Below are 17,548 nucleotides of genomic sequence, written 5' to 3'. Positions count from 1 at the left end.
CAAGGTTGTGTTCTGTTTATTTAAAATTCCATTCTCCTGAAGAATCAGACTATAAAAAGTGAATAATCTTAAAGGATGAGATGATAGGAGGGACGCCTGGGTGGCTCAGCAGTTGAACGTCTCTCCCTTAGGCTCAGGGCGTGATCCAGGGATCAGGCTCCCTGTGGAGAAGCCTGCTTCTCCCTCTGCCTATGTCTCTGCCTCTCTCTGTGTCTCTCAGGAATAAATAAATAAAATCTTAAAAAAAAAAAAGATTGAAGTGATAGGAAACATAGTTCCTAACCAGCATTACGAACAAGTTAAACCTTCCTTTTTAAGTCAAGAAAACCTTGGCACTTATTCCAACATTTGCATCACCTAGTCAGTGCTTTGGAACCAGTGTTCTGTAGTATAAATCTACTCATATTGATTTATTGATAAACATCAGGAAGAGAATAAAATTAAACTAGATATACATGCACAGAAAAAGTATATATTTTATTGTTAATGCTGAAGGGTGGGCGACTATTCCAGTCCAAAATATGCCACTTCAGCATAAGGATTACTTTTGAGTTAAAGTCACTTGAAAAACAGCAGATGTAAGAAAAGCATCCAGATCTTTTCTCTTCCTGAAAACAGGAGATAAGACTCCATTTGAAAGATGTCCTCTTTCTACTAGGAGAAAAGGAACATTCTTATTACCAAGGACAGGAAGACTGAGAGAATTCTGCACAAACAGATCTTGTTGAAATAATTCTGCTTTTCCTTTAGCCTCACCATACATTTTACATTTCCCACAGCAGCTTCTCTCTGTTACACCTAGTAGAAAAGCATTTAGGTTTTGCCATTTCTTTGGATCGTCCTTTCCACACAAGTGCTCCCATATCACAGAAACATTTGTATGTTTTCCTCTTGCAAGCAGTCTTTTGTGACAGAGACCCAGCCGAGACCTAAAATGGTCAGCAGAAGGAATTTTCCTCCCTTATAATGTTCTTGGAAATAAGAATTTCAACAGGAACATTAAATGATATATTGTACTCTTGAGTCTGTCTCAAAAAAGCAAAGGAGAAAAGTTAGGCCTGGTATTTTCATCTGATGTAACCGGTCTTGCATTGACACTCATTTTCCTTTAACTTCTGAAAATGTATCTCTCAAATCTCTACACAATACTAATGTGTGACTAGGAAGACTGGAAGACTAAATTTGGAGTCATATCTAATAATTATAATATTCTTTGTACCTCAATGATGTTTCTTGACTATGTATTTAGGTAAGAGTGACCACCAAACAATAAAACAATGTCATCTTAAAACTATTCTCTTAAATTCATATTATTAGAGCTGAATTTCATTGGGACACATGTTTGAAAGGACTTTCTATTTTAAAGGAACAGCTTGGGCAGCTCGGGTGGCTCAGCGGTTTAGTTGCCACCTTCAGTCCAGGGCATGATCCTGGAGACCTGGGATCGAGCCCTGTGTCAGGCTCCCTGCATGGGGCCTGCTTCTCCCTCTGCCTGTGTCTCTGCCTCTCTCTCTCATGAATAAATAAATAAAATCTTAAAAAAAAAAATAAAGGAACAGCTATTGGTAAAATTATCTCATTAAAATTATTTTAAATTATAGCAAAGTAGATGAGAAAGACATGCTTTTAATATCTATATATGAGGTAGGCTGCCTGGGTGGCTCAGATGGTTAAAGTCCGCTCTGGCTCAGGTCATTATTCCGGGGTCCTGGGAGGGAGCCTCACATCAGTCTCCCTGTTTAGCGGGGACCCTGCTTCTCCCTCTGCACTTTTCTCCTGTTTTTGATCTCTCTCTCTCTCACTCTCTTTCTCCGAAATAAATAAATAAATAAATAAATAAATAAATAAATAAATAAATAAAATCTTTTTTTTTAAATCTATATCTGAAGTATTAAGTAATTTAGACACTGTAAACTCAAGAGCCGTATAAAAACTTTATAATAAAATAATTTACCTTTCTACTTAATTGGCCATTAAATAATATCTATGTAAACTATATCAGTTTAAATGTGATTTTTTTTTTTTCACATCTGTTTTGGAGTTTCAAGACATGGTTGCCATTCTTGGTCTTAGTTTATGAGCAGTCTGTGGGTTTGCAGCAGCAAACAGCACAGGGAGATGCAGAGCCAAGCGAAGACTGGCAAGTGAGGCAGATGGCTCACTGGAATCCACGCTGGTCTGTCTACGGATGTTGAGGAAATAATGGAATAAGCTACTAACACATTCATTGTGTGAGAAATTTGAGATTTCATAACGGTGTTACCAAAGGTCGCAAACTGATCCCTTGCATTAGTTTTCTTGCAGGCAGTACCCAATATGCTGAATCAACTCATAGTCAGTTATTATTACGTGTAGAATGATCCTAAGTATTTAATGAGAACTGTGTCTGAAAACCAATAGAAATTTAAGTAGGTTCCTCCGCGGTTGGAAATACTGCACTGATTGAATGAAGCCTCTAGAGGGCACTCTGCATTCAGTTCAGGTAGAAACTAGTTTCTGAGGTTGCTCACATTTTCATTTTGAATTTTGAGGAAGAGAGTTGGAGAGAAAGAGAGGAGAGATGTGTAGTGTACGCATGTGTAATAATCGTAGTTCATCTGTTTATTTTCTTTAAAAATTTTTAAATTAAAATTGTGTTTCTTTTTTAGTAAATTTGTTTTTTTTTGGGGGGGGGGTGTTTGTTTTTTAAGTTGCAGTCATTGTTTAACATTTATGTAATAGATTTACACCAAATAGATTTCTTCCTATACTAGTAAGTTGGTTTATTAAAGATTGCAATAGTCCATATTCACTTTTTTTTTTTTTTTGGTAATGTTCATACGAAAGTAAAATTGATGAACCTGTAATTCCTTTTTGTGCCAGAAATTAGGAAGTATTCAAAAGATTGCTTAAAAATGGGACAGTTTTGAGGGGCTCCTAGGTGGCTCAGTCGGTTGAATGTCCTACTCTTGATTTTGTTTCAGATCATGATCTCAAGGTCAAGGGATCAAGCCCTGCATTGGGCTCTACATTCAGCACGGAGTCTGCTTGTCTCTCTCCCTCTGTTCCTCCCCTAGCTCTCTCTCTCTCTCTCTCAAATAAGTAAATAAATAAAAATCTTTAAAAAACAAGTAGGACAATTTTAGCATTACATAAATAATGATAAGAGTGCATTACAACTCATTAAAATAGAAACTTATTAATTTATACTTATACAAATTTTAAAATAAACATGAATGGGGACAGGAGAAGTGTTTACATTGGAATGCCTACTAAAAGATACAGAAGAAATTATGGTGTTAGAAAACCAATATTTGGCAGTCATCACAGTAACAATTCAAATAAATATCAATGGATGCTAAAACTCGTGGCTAAAATTTTTATGAAGAATGGAATATTTGTATAATTTTATGAAATCTCCCTCCCCAATATTTAGTGACTACTGGAGGAAATACTAAAGAAAAACTTTACATTAGAGAATTTTGGCAAGCACCACCTTAGTCAAATTATCAAGGTTGAAATTACCTGTAATGAGAAAAATCCAAACTGTGATCATCTGATGGGATACATTAAATGCACACAGCTTCACACCTTTGCCATTATTGTCCAAAATGCATAATCTGAATCTAATTATGAGGGACATTAGCTGAAAGCCGACTGAGAGGCATTCTATTGACTATCAGGCCTAGAAAGTGTCAAGTCATGAACTTGACAAGCAAAGATCGGGGAACTATCTCAGATTGAAAGAGGCTTAAAATCATGAAAAATAAATGCAATGTATGATCCTGGATTGCATCCTTTTTTCTATGAGAGGGGTATGAAGAGGACAATTGGCAAAAAACTGAGTGGGTTTGAGGATTAGATGGTAGTATTGTGCCAATGTTCATTTTCTGATTCTGATGTGTGGCATTTTATATCACTTTGACATAGGATGATTTTAAGCTGAAGGCAATTTAGTGGAGACAAACACAGGAAGAACTTCTCTGCCCTCCCCTGATCTCCCTAAAAAGACAGCATACATTTCCCTTTGTGAAGGTGGCATAAATTTCATCCCTCTCCTGTACCAGGATGAGAAGAGAGACTTTTATCCACAGTGATGGAGAGCCAGCATGGAGATTAATCAGCATAAACAAATGTGACTAAACTGGACCTTATACCATTGGTTCCCCCTTATATTTCCTACTCACTTCTCTACAATTTATCTTCCCCTGATGCTCACACCCTCTTGCCTTTGTTAAGAAGTATAGATAGGCTCACAAATCTAACTGCTTCTTTAAGTTTCACTCACTTCTGTGAACCACTGTGCTAATAAAAAGATTAATAAATGTATATTAATTAATGATAAGCAGCCTTTGTCAGTTAAATTAGCAGGCCCCTGATACTGAACCTAAATGGGTAGAGGAAAAGGTTTTCTTCCTGGATAGGTGATTATCTTGTAGTTACCTAGAAGAATGTCCTTGGTTGTAAGAAATGCACGCTAAATCATCCAGTGGTAATTCATTTCTGAATGACACAGGAGTAGAAAGAACTTTGTATACTTATACATGTTTGGCAAGTTTGAAATTATTTTAAAATAAAATAAAAATAAAATCTGATTTGACACATATCTTATGCTCAATGTTGGAATCATTTTATAAAAATGAAATTAGCATTTCATTATATAGCAGACACTAAGACATAGGCCAATAAATCTTCTTTGAGATTTGTGAAATTTGTGCAAACCAAAACAAAGCAAAGATGATTAGGTGTCTTGTTTTACTTTTGTAAAAAGAATACAGAGGAAGAACATTTGTACAAATCATATTACTTTGATGGTCTGTTCCAGCCCTTCCAGAAGAACAAATGAGCTATTTTCGCCATAATATTTAAAACCCAGTTAGGAAAGAAAGAAAGAAAGAAAGAAAGAAAGAAAGAAACAAACAAACAAACAAACATACACACTCAACAAAACCAAACAAAACCACCAAACTTTGAATTTCTTCACCTTTGCTCTGTAATAGCTGGCATTTGACCTCCATGTAGACTTAGAATAAATACACAGGTTCTGTTGAACTTTTCATATTGTAGAAGCCTACTTTTGGAAATGTGTAGAAGTAGGCTTCTATAATATGAGAATTCTCAGAAAGACTTTTTTCTCATTTAATTCCACAAATATTTCTGTAAAACTTCTTTGTGTAAGGCCCAATAACCTTCAAAATCAACCAAGACTGCCCTCATTATTTTGGATGAGTTTTGAAAAGAAAGAAATGTGCCTAAAAGGGATTTTGTTCTTTCATGAATTACATTTTTTTCTACATAAGGATATGACCTTTGACATCAGAGAATATTACAGGTGCTTAAAATGAGTTTTTATCACAGTATTATTTTTAGATGTAAAAGCTCTAAAGTTATATGGACCTTGTCTACTCATTTCTGAGTATCGAGAATGGATTATTTATCTGTAGGTGAAATGGAAAAAAGAAAACAACACTGGCTTCTCTTTGTTTTTACAAAGTATCAAACTATTGAATTAAGATGGGAATCATCAAGGGTCGTGATTATGTGGGAAACCAGCAAAACAAAACAATTTTATTATTTGATATAAAATTGGGTTTTGTTCTTCACACTTCTTTTCAGGATTGACATTAGAGCAACTCTAGTATTTGTATAAATGCAACTACACACACACACACACACACACACACGCACACACACACACGAGACCAGAATAGGAATTACTAAAACTGAGTAGGTCAGAATATACATGGCAGCAGGAGTAAAACTCGCAGACAGCTGGTGTTTCAGAGATCCAGTGGAAAAAGGAAAATCTTCAAAGGCAAGGTAGCATTCTGCAGTAAAAACAGGGACAAAAGGGTAGGTGAGGTGACTGTTTTTATGAGTGATGACAGGAAGGATGAGAAACAGTAGCATTCCACTAAAGACATGACATTCACCCTCACTCAGGGACACCTGTTGAAATAAGACAAACATAAAGTCGGCCTAGCCGGGCTAGTCATGGGGATGACGGTGTATATTGAGCCCGGCATTGCACTCAACACTGTATATGCTTTATCTCATTCAATACATAGCAGTCCCTCCTGAGTTCAGAACTGCCTTCCTTGTCTTACAGCTGAGGAAACTGAGGTTCACAGAGATGAAATCATTTGCCAGAGATGAAATTTTAACTCTTACTTTCCATTGAGCAAGGATTATGTGTACAAAGGTGAAGCATTAGAATAAATCATAGTGACACTGGTAGAGGTAGATCTTTTAAAAAGTAGTTCTTTTTTCCCATAACAAGTAAGATTTAAAAGGGGAAAAAAAAAACAATAAGAAAAGAAAGGGTCATATACAAGATGAGGTCCTGAAGAACTAAAAAAAAAAAAAAAATCAGGAACTGGTACAGGAAGTAATTGTGCGTGGTTGACTGTGTAATGGAGATCACAACACAAGTAGATTCAGAATTCCAGTGAGATTTGGAAAATAAAAAAATTGGTCAGACTATTTGTAGAAAGATGAAATCATATATCTCCAGGGGAAAGAATTAAGTTTTGTAAATGAAAAAAAATTGTTTAAAAATATGCATTCATGCTAAAAAAGTATGAATAGCTAATGAAGTCAAGTCTCAACAATGCTTAAGAAATAAATATGAATAATGAGTACTTTAATCTTTGTAATAAGTATTTTTTATAATAATTATTTAAGACTACAACTTTAATGCAGAAAACTTAGAATAGACTTTGGAATAAATATCTTCTTTATACACACTTTTTTTGTAAATTGGGTTTAGGGGTATATGAACTTCTATATTTTGCTTTTGCTGTTTAACGTATCATCAGAGTGTAAGGTCTTTTCCTTTAGTAAAGATATCCATGGGTACAATAGGAACTCAATTTAAAGCATTCAAGAATAAACATGAGCCAACTTGGTCCAAATTATGAGGCTTAATAAATGATAATAATATACAATGTATTTAAGTACCCGACAGGCAAAAACCAGCTAGACGGCAGTGAGACTATCGGTGCAATGCAAAAGCTGAGTATGGAAGTGTTGAATCACTATATCGTACAACTGAAACTAATATAACACCATATGTTAACAAACTGGAATTAAAATAAAAACTTAAAAAATTAAAAGAACAAGCAGATGGCTGTTCAGAGTTAAGAAACTTGATTTTCGACTTTCCTGTTAAAGACTTTGGGTGTTTCTTAACACCTAAGTCCAAGTGCAAGCACACGGAGGATCTATTCTAAGTCTGGCTGTATAGCTACACATAAACAAAAAAACTGGGATTCACCCAAAGATTCTGAAGGAATTTGAGGGAAAATTTAGGAATCTTCTTCAAAATATGTTCGCCATGATGAAAGAGACATGTGGACTACTAATCATATGTTAATTAACAAGAAGAGCCATATAAGAAAGTCAAAGACTTTATCTGTCAGTAGTGGAATTTCATGATATAGATCCACTAGTATGAAAGTAAATTTAAACTGTAGAAAGAAAACTTTCTGTACGGACAAATCTTGCTTCCCTGAATAAAGACACATATGAAAACTTGACTAAGATTATAGGTAGGTAAAAGCAACTTTAAAAATTGAGTAGCAACAAAAATGTTTTGTCATGTTCTAAAAATCAGTTTCTAGAAAAGAAATGAAGGATATAGATAATAGATATATTTCTGGATCAGTATAAATATTTGGTTTCTCTTAGGGATCTAGGCTAGGAAAGATTTGGGGGTTTGCTTTTGTTTTTGTTTCTGATAAATTACCGAAAAGAAAAAGTAAGCAATGATGATGACATTTTTAAAGCCTTTTCAAGCCAAAATTCTAAAGCAAAAGCAATTAACTCCAGGAAAGATACACAAGCTGATGGGTAGCTTTGAAAAGTAGTACATGACTTTCATTGTAAGGCATTGCATTCAGAGAAAAAAAATAACCCAAAACATATCGTTTGCTTGTGAAACCATCCTCACAGCTCTACAGAGCTTAAAAAAAAAGCAAAATAAAAAAAGAATGAAAAAAAAAATAAAGAATGACTAGATTTTATCATTCATCCATTTAGCAAATAATTATTGAAAACCCACTATGTGTCAGACGTTTTTCTGGATGGCTGGCACATTATATCAATGAACAAAAAAGAAAAAGAAAATTCTATTGTGGAAATTACACTTTAGGATTTCTTAAAAACAACAATAATTATCTGGCCTCAAAACAAACTTACAGTGAATCTGCTGCCAGGTTCATTAATAAACATGGCTCAGAAGATCTAGTCAGGGTCTGGAACACTGATCAAGAAGATTAATTGCTCTCAAATAAGTAAAATTTTAGTATATGTGTTTGAAAACATAAATAGGTTCAAGGAGAATGTTAACAAAATCATAAATTATGTTATAAGAACTATCCCTCTTCTCCACAGCGACTATGGTCTGCATTATGACCCTAGAGTTTATGTCATAAAATACACATAGTTCTGAAGTATTACATTTTTAAAATAAAAATGAGCAATTAGGGAGGTTTCTAAGAAAGATAATATCTTTAACATGTAAACTTCTCAAAAATTCTCTTGAAAAGGGTCCAGATCCCCTATGATGGCTAGAGACAGAGCATTGTGTGAAAATCTGGAGGGGTGGTTTGATGAAACTCTCCAACAAAATTAAAAAAAAAAACAAAAAAACTCCCAGGAGTCCCAAGATGCAGCATAGCAGCCCCAAGCAAGAGCACTATGCAAGGATGAGAGAGAGGAGACAGACATTTCAGGCCAAAATCAAAACAGAGAAGGAAAATCGAGAGACTCTTTGGAGGATGGGAAAGCTGGGAGGTGCTCTTGGGGCACCTCCGCAGGGAGCCAGCAAGGGCAAGAGCTAGGGGAAGTTCAGGAAGGTGTCTGTAATAGCTCCTGACAGCAGCTTTTCTTCAAAAGTGAAATAGGATGGCCATGAAGCCTGTGAGAAAAGAATGGAGCTCCTCTTGCAGCTTGCCAAGGCCTCTGCCCAGCAGAGGGAAACGGGCAGGGCACGCACGGACTCCACAGGTCCTGGCCAGGAGCTAGGGGTCAATGGACTAGAAGAGTGGCAACTGGCAACCATCGATTAAAAATTTCAACCCATGACAAGTTGAGAGATGTGAGATTAAACTTACAACCGAACTGATTTTTATCTGCCCAATTCTCCCACACTCAGCTGGAACACATGGTGTGTGCCAAGCTGCAACGCCTAGAGAGGAATGTTCCAGGGAAGAGAAAACAGATCGTGGAAGGAAACCCAAATTCACAAAGTCGAGACATGAAGCATCCCTTTGGTTACCCCCAAATAAGACAGGAAGCAGAGGGAGCTTGATCTCTTAGAGGTGACTTTGGTGCAGAGTAACTCACAGAGTGCAGTTGTCCTGGCTGCTGTGCAAGAGCTGGTGATGTAGGAGGCAGGGCAGGCTGGGATGTCCCCGTGTCCCCTTGCCACACTAAGAGCTCTGGGGTGGGCTGCCTGTACCCAGAAGGAGGAGCCCCTGTTTCTCAATTACACGAAGGCACTGCAACGGGCTAGTGGTGCCCAGGCAACTGTGTCCCCTCTCAAAAACCACAGTCAGAGGCAGAGCCCTTACCTGGCAACGCTGGGGTGGCATTGGGCATCTCCTCTGTTTGTAGGTTGAGGCATGGTGACCACTCTGAATCAGCCTCCTTACTGCCCCCACCTGGAAACAGACAGGCTAAAGGAACCTCCTCTTGCCTCTTCTCACCCAAACAGGCAACACCCATCGCACCTGGGAGTGCTAAGCAATGGCAGTGGGTGACTAGGACAACTGCAGAAGAAATTTTACAAAGAAGACACTACGAAAATTACAAATTCCCTTTGCATAATCTTAAATTAAGAATAGGACACTTTGCAGTCCAAGATTTCTCAAAAACGTTATAGTAGGGCCCTCAGCAGTCTTTATTTAGACCCAATTTCTCAAAACTATACCTAGTTAGAACTTGTCAGGCTGAGGGGATTTTCCACGCTTCTGAGCAACGTTTTTCATCTTTACACAGAGTTTTGACAGTTGGCAGCTGCAGAGCCACTGGCAGTCTCTGGATGCATAAAGAGATCCCTGGGCGTACATGCCCTGACCAGCAGGCTTCCAGCTCGCATGGTGCTTTTGGTAACCACCAACGAACTGCTGATTAGAAAACTTCCTTTGCCCATGACTGAACAATATAATTGAAAAAAAAAAAAAAAAAAAAAAAACACCTCTGGCTGACACTTGCTGCTTGATTGATTTAACGACCAGGGAAATACTGCCAGCAAGCAAGCGTGCTGGGTATCCCTTCTTAAACAGATTGTGTGTGTGTGTGTGTGTGTGTGTGTGTGTGTGTGTGTGTTTTGCTTTTATTTCCTCAGAGAGCTTTTTGTTTCTTTTCATCCATTGGATTTCTGGACTCCAGTCTAGCTGGCCATTCCAAGTCTTCTGCTCAGACTCAAAGGAAAAAGCAGAACTGTACAGGACAATCATATATCTTAGGTAAACTAACCCAGAGGAGATTGTCACAAAGTGAAACTGTTCTTTGGATATGCTAGGTGAGAGTGAAAGTAAAGGTCACTTTTTGGTAAGAGACTCTAAATATTAGTGAGAATGGAACTGTGCGTTGGGGAAGAGAGTAGGAGTTGAAGGTCAAGGGGGAAATTTGGTGGCTGCAGTAACTATGGTTAATTTATGAATGGACTCTAAGCTACGTCAGTGCATGCTTCTGAGGAGCCTGAATGAGTAGGGGGCAAGAGAGGAAGTTTTGGGGTGTGAGGAAAGTCCAGAAAAGGTGCTAATCAAATGTTCCACAAAAGGGAACAACCGGGTAGCCGTATTAAGGCTTTATTTAATGCTCAGAAAGGACCACAAGAGGACTCACAGTAGAAACCATGCAGATGGCTTGTGGTCACTGGCCTGCGTCTGACAGAGCAGCAGGCTCCAGGCTAGAACATCTGGTGATTAGGTATTATTTTATGTCTCATGTGTTTAATATTAATTCCTAAGCATTATTTTGCAAGCTTCAAAAAACGAAGCACAAAAGCAAAACACCCAAAAGAGAAAATAACAAGCTTTCTAAGAGGAGAATATAATGAATGGTTCTTTGCTGTGATTTTTGCCTTAGGTAAATATAGAGCTAGAATATTTATAAGGGTTTTCTGGATAAGTCTATCATTGCTTCAGGCAATACATTTTTCTCCCTGCTGCTCTTCCAAACTTATGTGGTCATGGAAAGAGCCCTGGACCCGGAATCGGAAGATCTGGATTCTAGATGTACCTCTGCCACTACCTACCTGTGATGTGGGCAAGTACTTAGCTCATTCTTGGCCTATTAATGAATGCATCTATTCTATTTATTCGATGGCCGTATGCCAAGAAACTGCTATGTGCGCAAGGATCCCATTTTCCTCATATGTAGTTAAAGGAAATACCCTAGATCAATTCAATGTTGAAATTACATGGTTAATTTAAAAATGCCACTTTTTTATTTTTGAGAATTGAGGTAAAAATCTAGGTCCTCTGATATGATACATAAACTCATATATTTATCAAAGTATTGGGCTATGTATTTTCAAACAATAAACTATTTTTTTCTTTATTTTTACATCAAAAAGCACATCCATTTTAACAAGCAAACATTAGAGAAGATAAAAAAGAAAATGTTAATAATATTTATATTCTTCCCTGAGTTTTACCTTACTGTGATAATTAGTATATATACATATAAAATAATATTTATGTGATATTTTTTCTTCCTTTCTTTTTTAAAATAAAAATATGCCCTATTATACATTACTCTGGTAATTATTTGAATATTTTATATTACTCTGAACATTATTTCAGATTCATACATCTAGCATTAACCAATTATTTTTATTTTTTATTTTTATTTATTTTTTAACCAATTATTTTTAATGGCCAAATATTATTTCAAAGTTATGAATGGACCAAATTTATTTAGTCATTTCCCTATATTGGAATATCAAGTTGTTTTTAATAATTTTTCCTTTTTAATTTCACTAAAATCAATCTGTAATAGAAATACTTGTGTAGGGGCACCTGGGTGCCTCAGTCAGGTAAGCGTCTTTCTTGGGCTCAGGTCATGATCCGGGGAGTCCTGAGATCAAGCTCCATGGGCTTCCTGCTCAGTAGAGAGTCTGTTTCTCCCTCTCCCCTCCCCTCTGCTTGTGCTCTCTTTCATGCTCTCTCTTGAATAAATAAATAAAACATTTTAAAAAGAGAAAAAGATGATCTAGATATCGTTTTACATACTAATACTTTATTTATATTTAATAGATTTACCAAAGTTAGATTGATGGGTCAAAGAATATGAATGTTCAAACTCTAATAATGCTTCTTGGTTATTTTTCAGATTGGTTATAGTAGTTTTCATTTCTATCATCTATGTGTAAGACTTCTTATTTTCCTATTACTGAAGGCAGCTCTACATATATTAATATCTTTACCAAAATGGGTATCCCATTGTTGCTTTAATTTGTATTTTCCTAATTATCGATGATGTTGATCATATTTCAGTACGGTTATTATTTATTTGTTTGTTTATTCTATAATTGCTAGTTCTGGTTCTTGACTGGCTTTCCCTTATGGGTGTCTTTTTCCTTTCCCATCTGCAATAGTACCTTGTTTGTGAGCATTTTCATAGGAATAGGGGTTATAGAAAAAACACAAAGCAAGATAAATGGGATCAGGACTATGGATGTTGTTTTGGGGAGGTAAAAAGTACAGTTTTATATAAATGATCAAAGGCAGGGCTCATTGAGAAGGTGACATTTCAGCAATCCCTGCAGGAGGTGTAGGAGTGAGCCATGTAACTTGCCAGGGAAACAGTATTTCCCCTCAAGGTAGCCACTGCCAAGACTCTAAGGCTAGAACTTGTTTGGTATGTCTAACAAACAGCAGAGTGGAAGGTATGACTAGAGTAGAGGGAGCTGGAAGGGGGGCCATAGCTGATAATATTAGAAATAAAAGGGAGGCAACTCAAGGAGGGCTTGTGGGTATTAAAAAATCTTGGCTTTTTTTTGTGGTGAGCATAACATAATGTATAGTTGTTGAATCTCTATGTTGCACATATGAAACTGATGTAACACTGTGTGTCAAGTCTACTTCAACTAAAGAAAAGAATGTTGGCTTTTATTCTGAGGAGATGAGGATTTTGAGCAAAGGAGTGACATGGTGTGATATATTTTAGAAAGATCACTAGGTTGCTGGGGTTTAGGGAAGTAACGGAAAAAGCATAGACCTTTTTAGAAGCTCATTGCAGTGATCCAAGAAGAGGCACTAGTGGTTTGGACAGAGTAGTAGTGGGGATATAGAGAGAAAAGGTTGGGATTCTAGATGTAACTTGAATTTAACCAGAAGGAGGAGAAAGGAGGAGAGGGAGAGACAAAGAAAATAAGCAACTGAAAATTAAATGGAGTCATCCTTTATTGAGACAGAGAAGACTGAGGGAAGAGCAAATTTGGAATACTGAGAGAAGGAGTTTTTTTGAGCCTCTTATTTTGGATGTCTTTTAGACATCTCTACAAAGACATCTCTGTAGATATGTTGATTAAGCAGATGAATAAGATTTGACCAAATTTAATCCTCACCTTAACACAGCAAGGAAGTTGTGGTTATTGCCCGATTTGTAGGTAAGTTAAACGTAATCGTGATCAACTTGTTTCTTAAAAGTAATTTACAAATTATTCAAAATTTCAGAGGCATTTTATGATAGACACACTACTGTTTTGATCTTTTAAATACAAATATATTTAAAGGTGTTGAAACATTAGGCTTGGATCTTTCTCTTTTTTTTTTTTTTTTCTTGTACTAAGCCCCTGAGGGTACAAAACTATCTAATTTTGTATTTCTGGGGTTGCCTCTTGACATTTTGACTCACAGTAGAAATAGATTTAAGTATTGGCTCCAAAGGGCAAAGAGCTAAGAACAAAACAAGATGGTCAGGTAGAGGAAAATCTTGTTGGAAAAGAATAGTCATGGAGGGTCATATTAGTGAGAATATATAATGTATGTGGTCTGGGTTTTTTTTTTTCTTCTTCTTCTTCTTCTGTTTTTTAGTATTATTGTTAACTACTGGCAATTGAAAAAAATGACGCTGAATATTCAGATATTTGTCCAAAAATACAAAGAAAACAAACAAAAGATGAGTAAAAAAACAATGGTCAATGATGTATTTTAACCTAGAGTATAAAGAAGACAAATTCTGATTATAGAGCAGAGATTTCTAAATCACAAAGAGAAATTAACAAGTCTCAGAAAAATCAGAGAATTTAATTAAGGTTAAATCTATTCAAGTTTGGTAGGATACACCAATACTAACCATAGTGATTTATGATGGTTAAATGTCAATGACTTAAGAAACTAATTCTGCAGGTGCTATATTTCTTTAAATCTTACTCTCTACACTATTTCATAAATCAGGTGATTTTTAAGTGTCTTTTTTAGGTGTTTTATTTAACTATTCTAACATTGAGTTAAGATATTAGTCAATGAAAACTATAACAGCAAACGTGCAGATTTGGGGCATAATTGATCACACAGCAGAGCAGAGGAATTTAGACAAGGAGGCCAAAAACTGGGTCAGGTATAATTAAAAATATACTTAGTCTTGCAGCACCTGGGTAGTTAAGCATCTGCTTTCAGCTCAGGTCATAATCCCGGGGTCCTGGGACTGAGCCTGCCTTAGGCTCCCTGTTCCGTGGAGAGTCTTCTCCTTCTCCCTCTGCCCCTCCCTACTGCATGTGCTCTCTCTCTCTCTCTCTCTCTCTCAAATAAATAAAATGTAAAAAAAAAAAAGTATATGCACACACACTTGGTCTTTGTCCCTTGTTCTTAGCAGACCTCCTAATACCCTTAGAATTTCCTGAGTGATAGGAGTGTTTTCTTAATCACAGGGAGCTCCTTCTGACTACACCTGTTTTTGTTTTGTTTTGGTTTTTTAAAGATTTTATTTATTTATTCGTGAGAGACACAGATAGAGAGAGAGAGAGAGAGGCAGGGACACAGACAGAGGAGAAGTAGGCTCCATGCAGGAAACCTGATGTGGTAATCTATCCCAGGACTCCAGGATCATACCCTGGGTGGAAGGCAGGCACCAAAGCGCTGAGCCACCCAGGGATCCCCTGACCACACCTGTTTATGCTAATGAGGTGAGTCAGGGTGGGACTCCTAGAGCTTCATGTTGGTGCCAGAGAGGGCAAGGAAAGTGAGCACCAGCTCCCCTACCATCCCATACCTTACCTGGACGTCTCTTCCTTTTGGATATTTCTGAGTTGTATGCTTTATAATAAACTGGTAAATGTAAGTTAAGTGTTTTGGTTGAGTTCTGTGAGCCATTCTAATGAATTATTGAACCTGAAGAGGGAATTATAGAGCTCCCCAATTAATAGCTGGTCAGTCAGAAGCATAGATGGCCCATGGAGCTTGTGACTGGAGTTCAAAGAGGGGTCAGTCTTGCAGCACTAAACCATTAACTTGTGGCACCTGTGCTAACTCTAAGGAGCTAGTGTCAGAATTGAATTGAATTGTCAGATACCCAGCTGGTGGTGTTGGAGAATTTGGTGTGCAAAAGTCACTCATTTGTTATCAGAAAGAAAGATATCACAATGAGTATAAGTGATGTTTATATTGACCCAAATATCATTATATATATATATATATATATATATATATATATATATATATATATATAAATAGTAGTGAGCTCAGAGGAAATAACAAGTCTCCAGATGAGCTTTGTAAATTCAGATCAATAAAATTATGGCAAATCTCACATATATTTATTTGTAGCTCCTAGGCTCCACAAAATAACTGCAAAAGAGTCAAGATCCTCTATTCTTTGATCCCAAATGGGGTGAGATAAATATCAGTTATATCATTTTGTTGTGTGATTTTTATTTACTCATTCAACAAATATTTATTAAAGTTTACTATGGGCCAAGAACTGTCTTAGATATTTCTTATATTTGTTATTATAAAACACAAGCCAGTGATACATTTTTGGGTACTACATATAACTATACCTAATTTTACTTGACTGCTTCTAAGAAAATTACTGAAATTTGAAAGTGTTTTTAAGCAAACTATTTTCTATACCATAGCCTAATTTGGTTGCTAAGTAGTTGTTTTAAATATATCTGCATGGTGATTGAATGCTTATTATGGGTCAGAAGCTTTATATGTATTATCTTATTTAATCTGCACAGTAATGATTATCCCAATCAGTAAGATGAAAAAATGAAGATTTTAAAGAGATTAAGTAATTTACTTAAAAAAGTGTGATTTGAACTCAGGCAGTCTGACTCAAGAAACCACATTCTTAACCACACTACTGTTTTTAAGTGGTGTCATTGAAATAGTGAATGCCCTTTACTTGTCAGTAAATAAGAACTTTGGCTATCAGCTTTGCTCTAAAAGGTAGGTGTGAGTGACCCTGAACCATTGATGAAAAGGGGTTTCACCATCTTCTAATAAATTATACCATGTAAAAATTAGACAAAGATTAGCACTATATAGAGATGAAATAATTCCTTGTGTTCTAGAACATTTCTAATAGTCTTAAACTGAACTAGGTTTGGTGATCACATGGCTGATAAGTTCTTGTGGTTCTCTAAAGAATTCAAATTGCCAGGACTTCTAGATGCCTATTAGATATTAGCAACTGCTAATCCAAATTGTTCTACACATGCTCCCAAATTCTTACAGATCAACAAGAATGGCAAATAAAATCCATGACAGGCACCTGCAGCATAAACAAGTGTCTTAGGCTGCTCGGGCTTCCATAACAAAATACTGCAAATGAGTTGCTTAAACAGAAGAAATGTATTTCTCACCATTCTTGAGGCTGGAAACCCAAGATTTCTTAACAAGGGCAACGTGGGGGGAAGGTATGAGTGGGGAAGGGAGGATGAGGCTTGGAAAGCAGGAGTATCCTATGGAATTTGGTGGTGAAAGGATAGAAGCAAGCAAGCTGTGGAATTGAATGCTATGGAAATAAAATCAGAATATATGTCAACTTTGAATACATCAACCACCCAAGGAAAAACATTTATATTTATCAACAGAAGAGGGTTCCCTTGAATTAAGAAACCTAGTAGGACACATGCATCATATCTACATAGAAACATCTCCTATTCCTAGTCCAGAAAAATGATTATAGAATGATGGGCAGCATCCATGAAAAACTGAAAGAAGAAAATAGGAAATGGGAATCAAAGGTTTTAGCTGATGGAAATATTCTTTAGAAACACAAACAGGAGACAGAGGAAAATTGCACACCCATCCACAAGTGTTAAACATTTCTGAGTATTTTTAGATATAAAAGAAGGACTTAAATCATAAATTCAGAAAATTCAGGACAGAAGTGGACAAAAAGCACAATTTAAAAGGAGAATGATCAAATTCAGGAAAGAAATTGAAAGAAAATATAAAAATCATCTTATAGGTGAAGCCTAAATTACAAAGTATCTAAAGGAGAGTAGATCTGGCTTCAAGTCTAATTAAGAGATTTTGAGTAGAGGAACAAAAAATGAAAGGTCAGATAGAAGTGCTAGATACAGAACAGCAAAAAAGATCAT

At 36.3% G+C, this 17,548-nt stretch overlaps 1 protein-coding gene across 3 annotated transcripts in view; it reads right to left on the bottom strand.

The window, feature by feature from the left end:
- TNIP3 (TNFAIP3 interacting protein 3) overlaps positions 1-17,548 on the bottom strand; it is a 103,079-nt gene that overhangs the window by 60,864 nt on the left and 24,667 nt on the right. Inside the window, exon 1 of one of the 3 annotated variants that reach the window (XM_049097285.1) lies at positions 9,555-9,702. The exons of the other annotated variants lie outside the window; for them this stretch is intronic. Within the exon in view, the coding sequence (XP_048953242.1) occupies positions 9,555-9,607 (53 nt within the window). The 5' untranslated portion in view covers positions 9,608-9,702. Of the gene's footprint in view, positions 1-9,554; positions 9,703-17,548 lie in introns of those variants that run through there. 3 annotated transcript variants of the gene reach the window in all.

Source organism: Canis lupus, chromosome 19 (genome assembly GCF_003254725.2).
Source record: "Canis lupus dingo isolate Sandy chromosome 19, ASM325472v2, whole genome shotgun sequence".
Classification (NCBI taxonomy): Eukaryota; Metazoa; Chordata; class Mammalia; order Carnivora; family Canidae; genus Canis; species Canis lupus.
The sequence above is the reverse complement of the archived record's forward strand: the minus strand, read 5'-3'. Positions and strand labels throughout refer to the sequence as shown.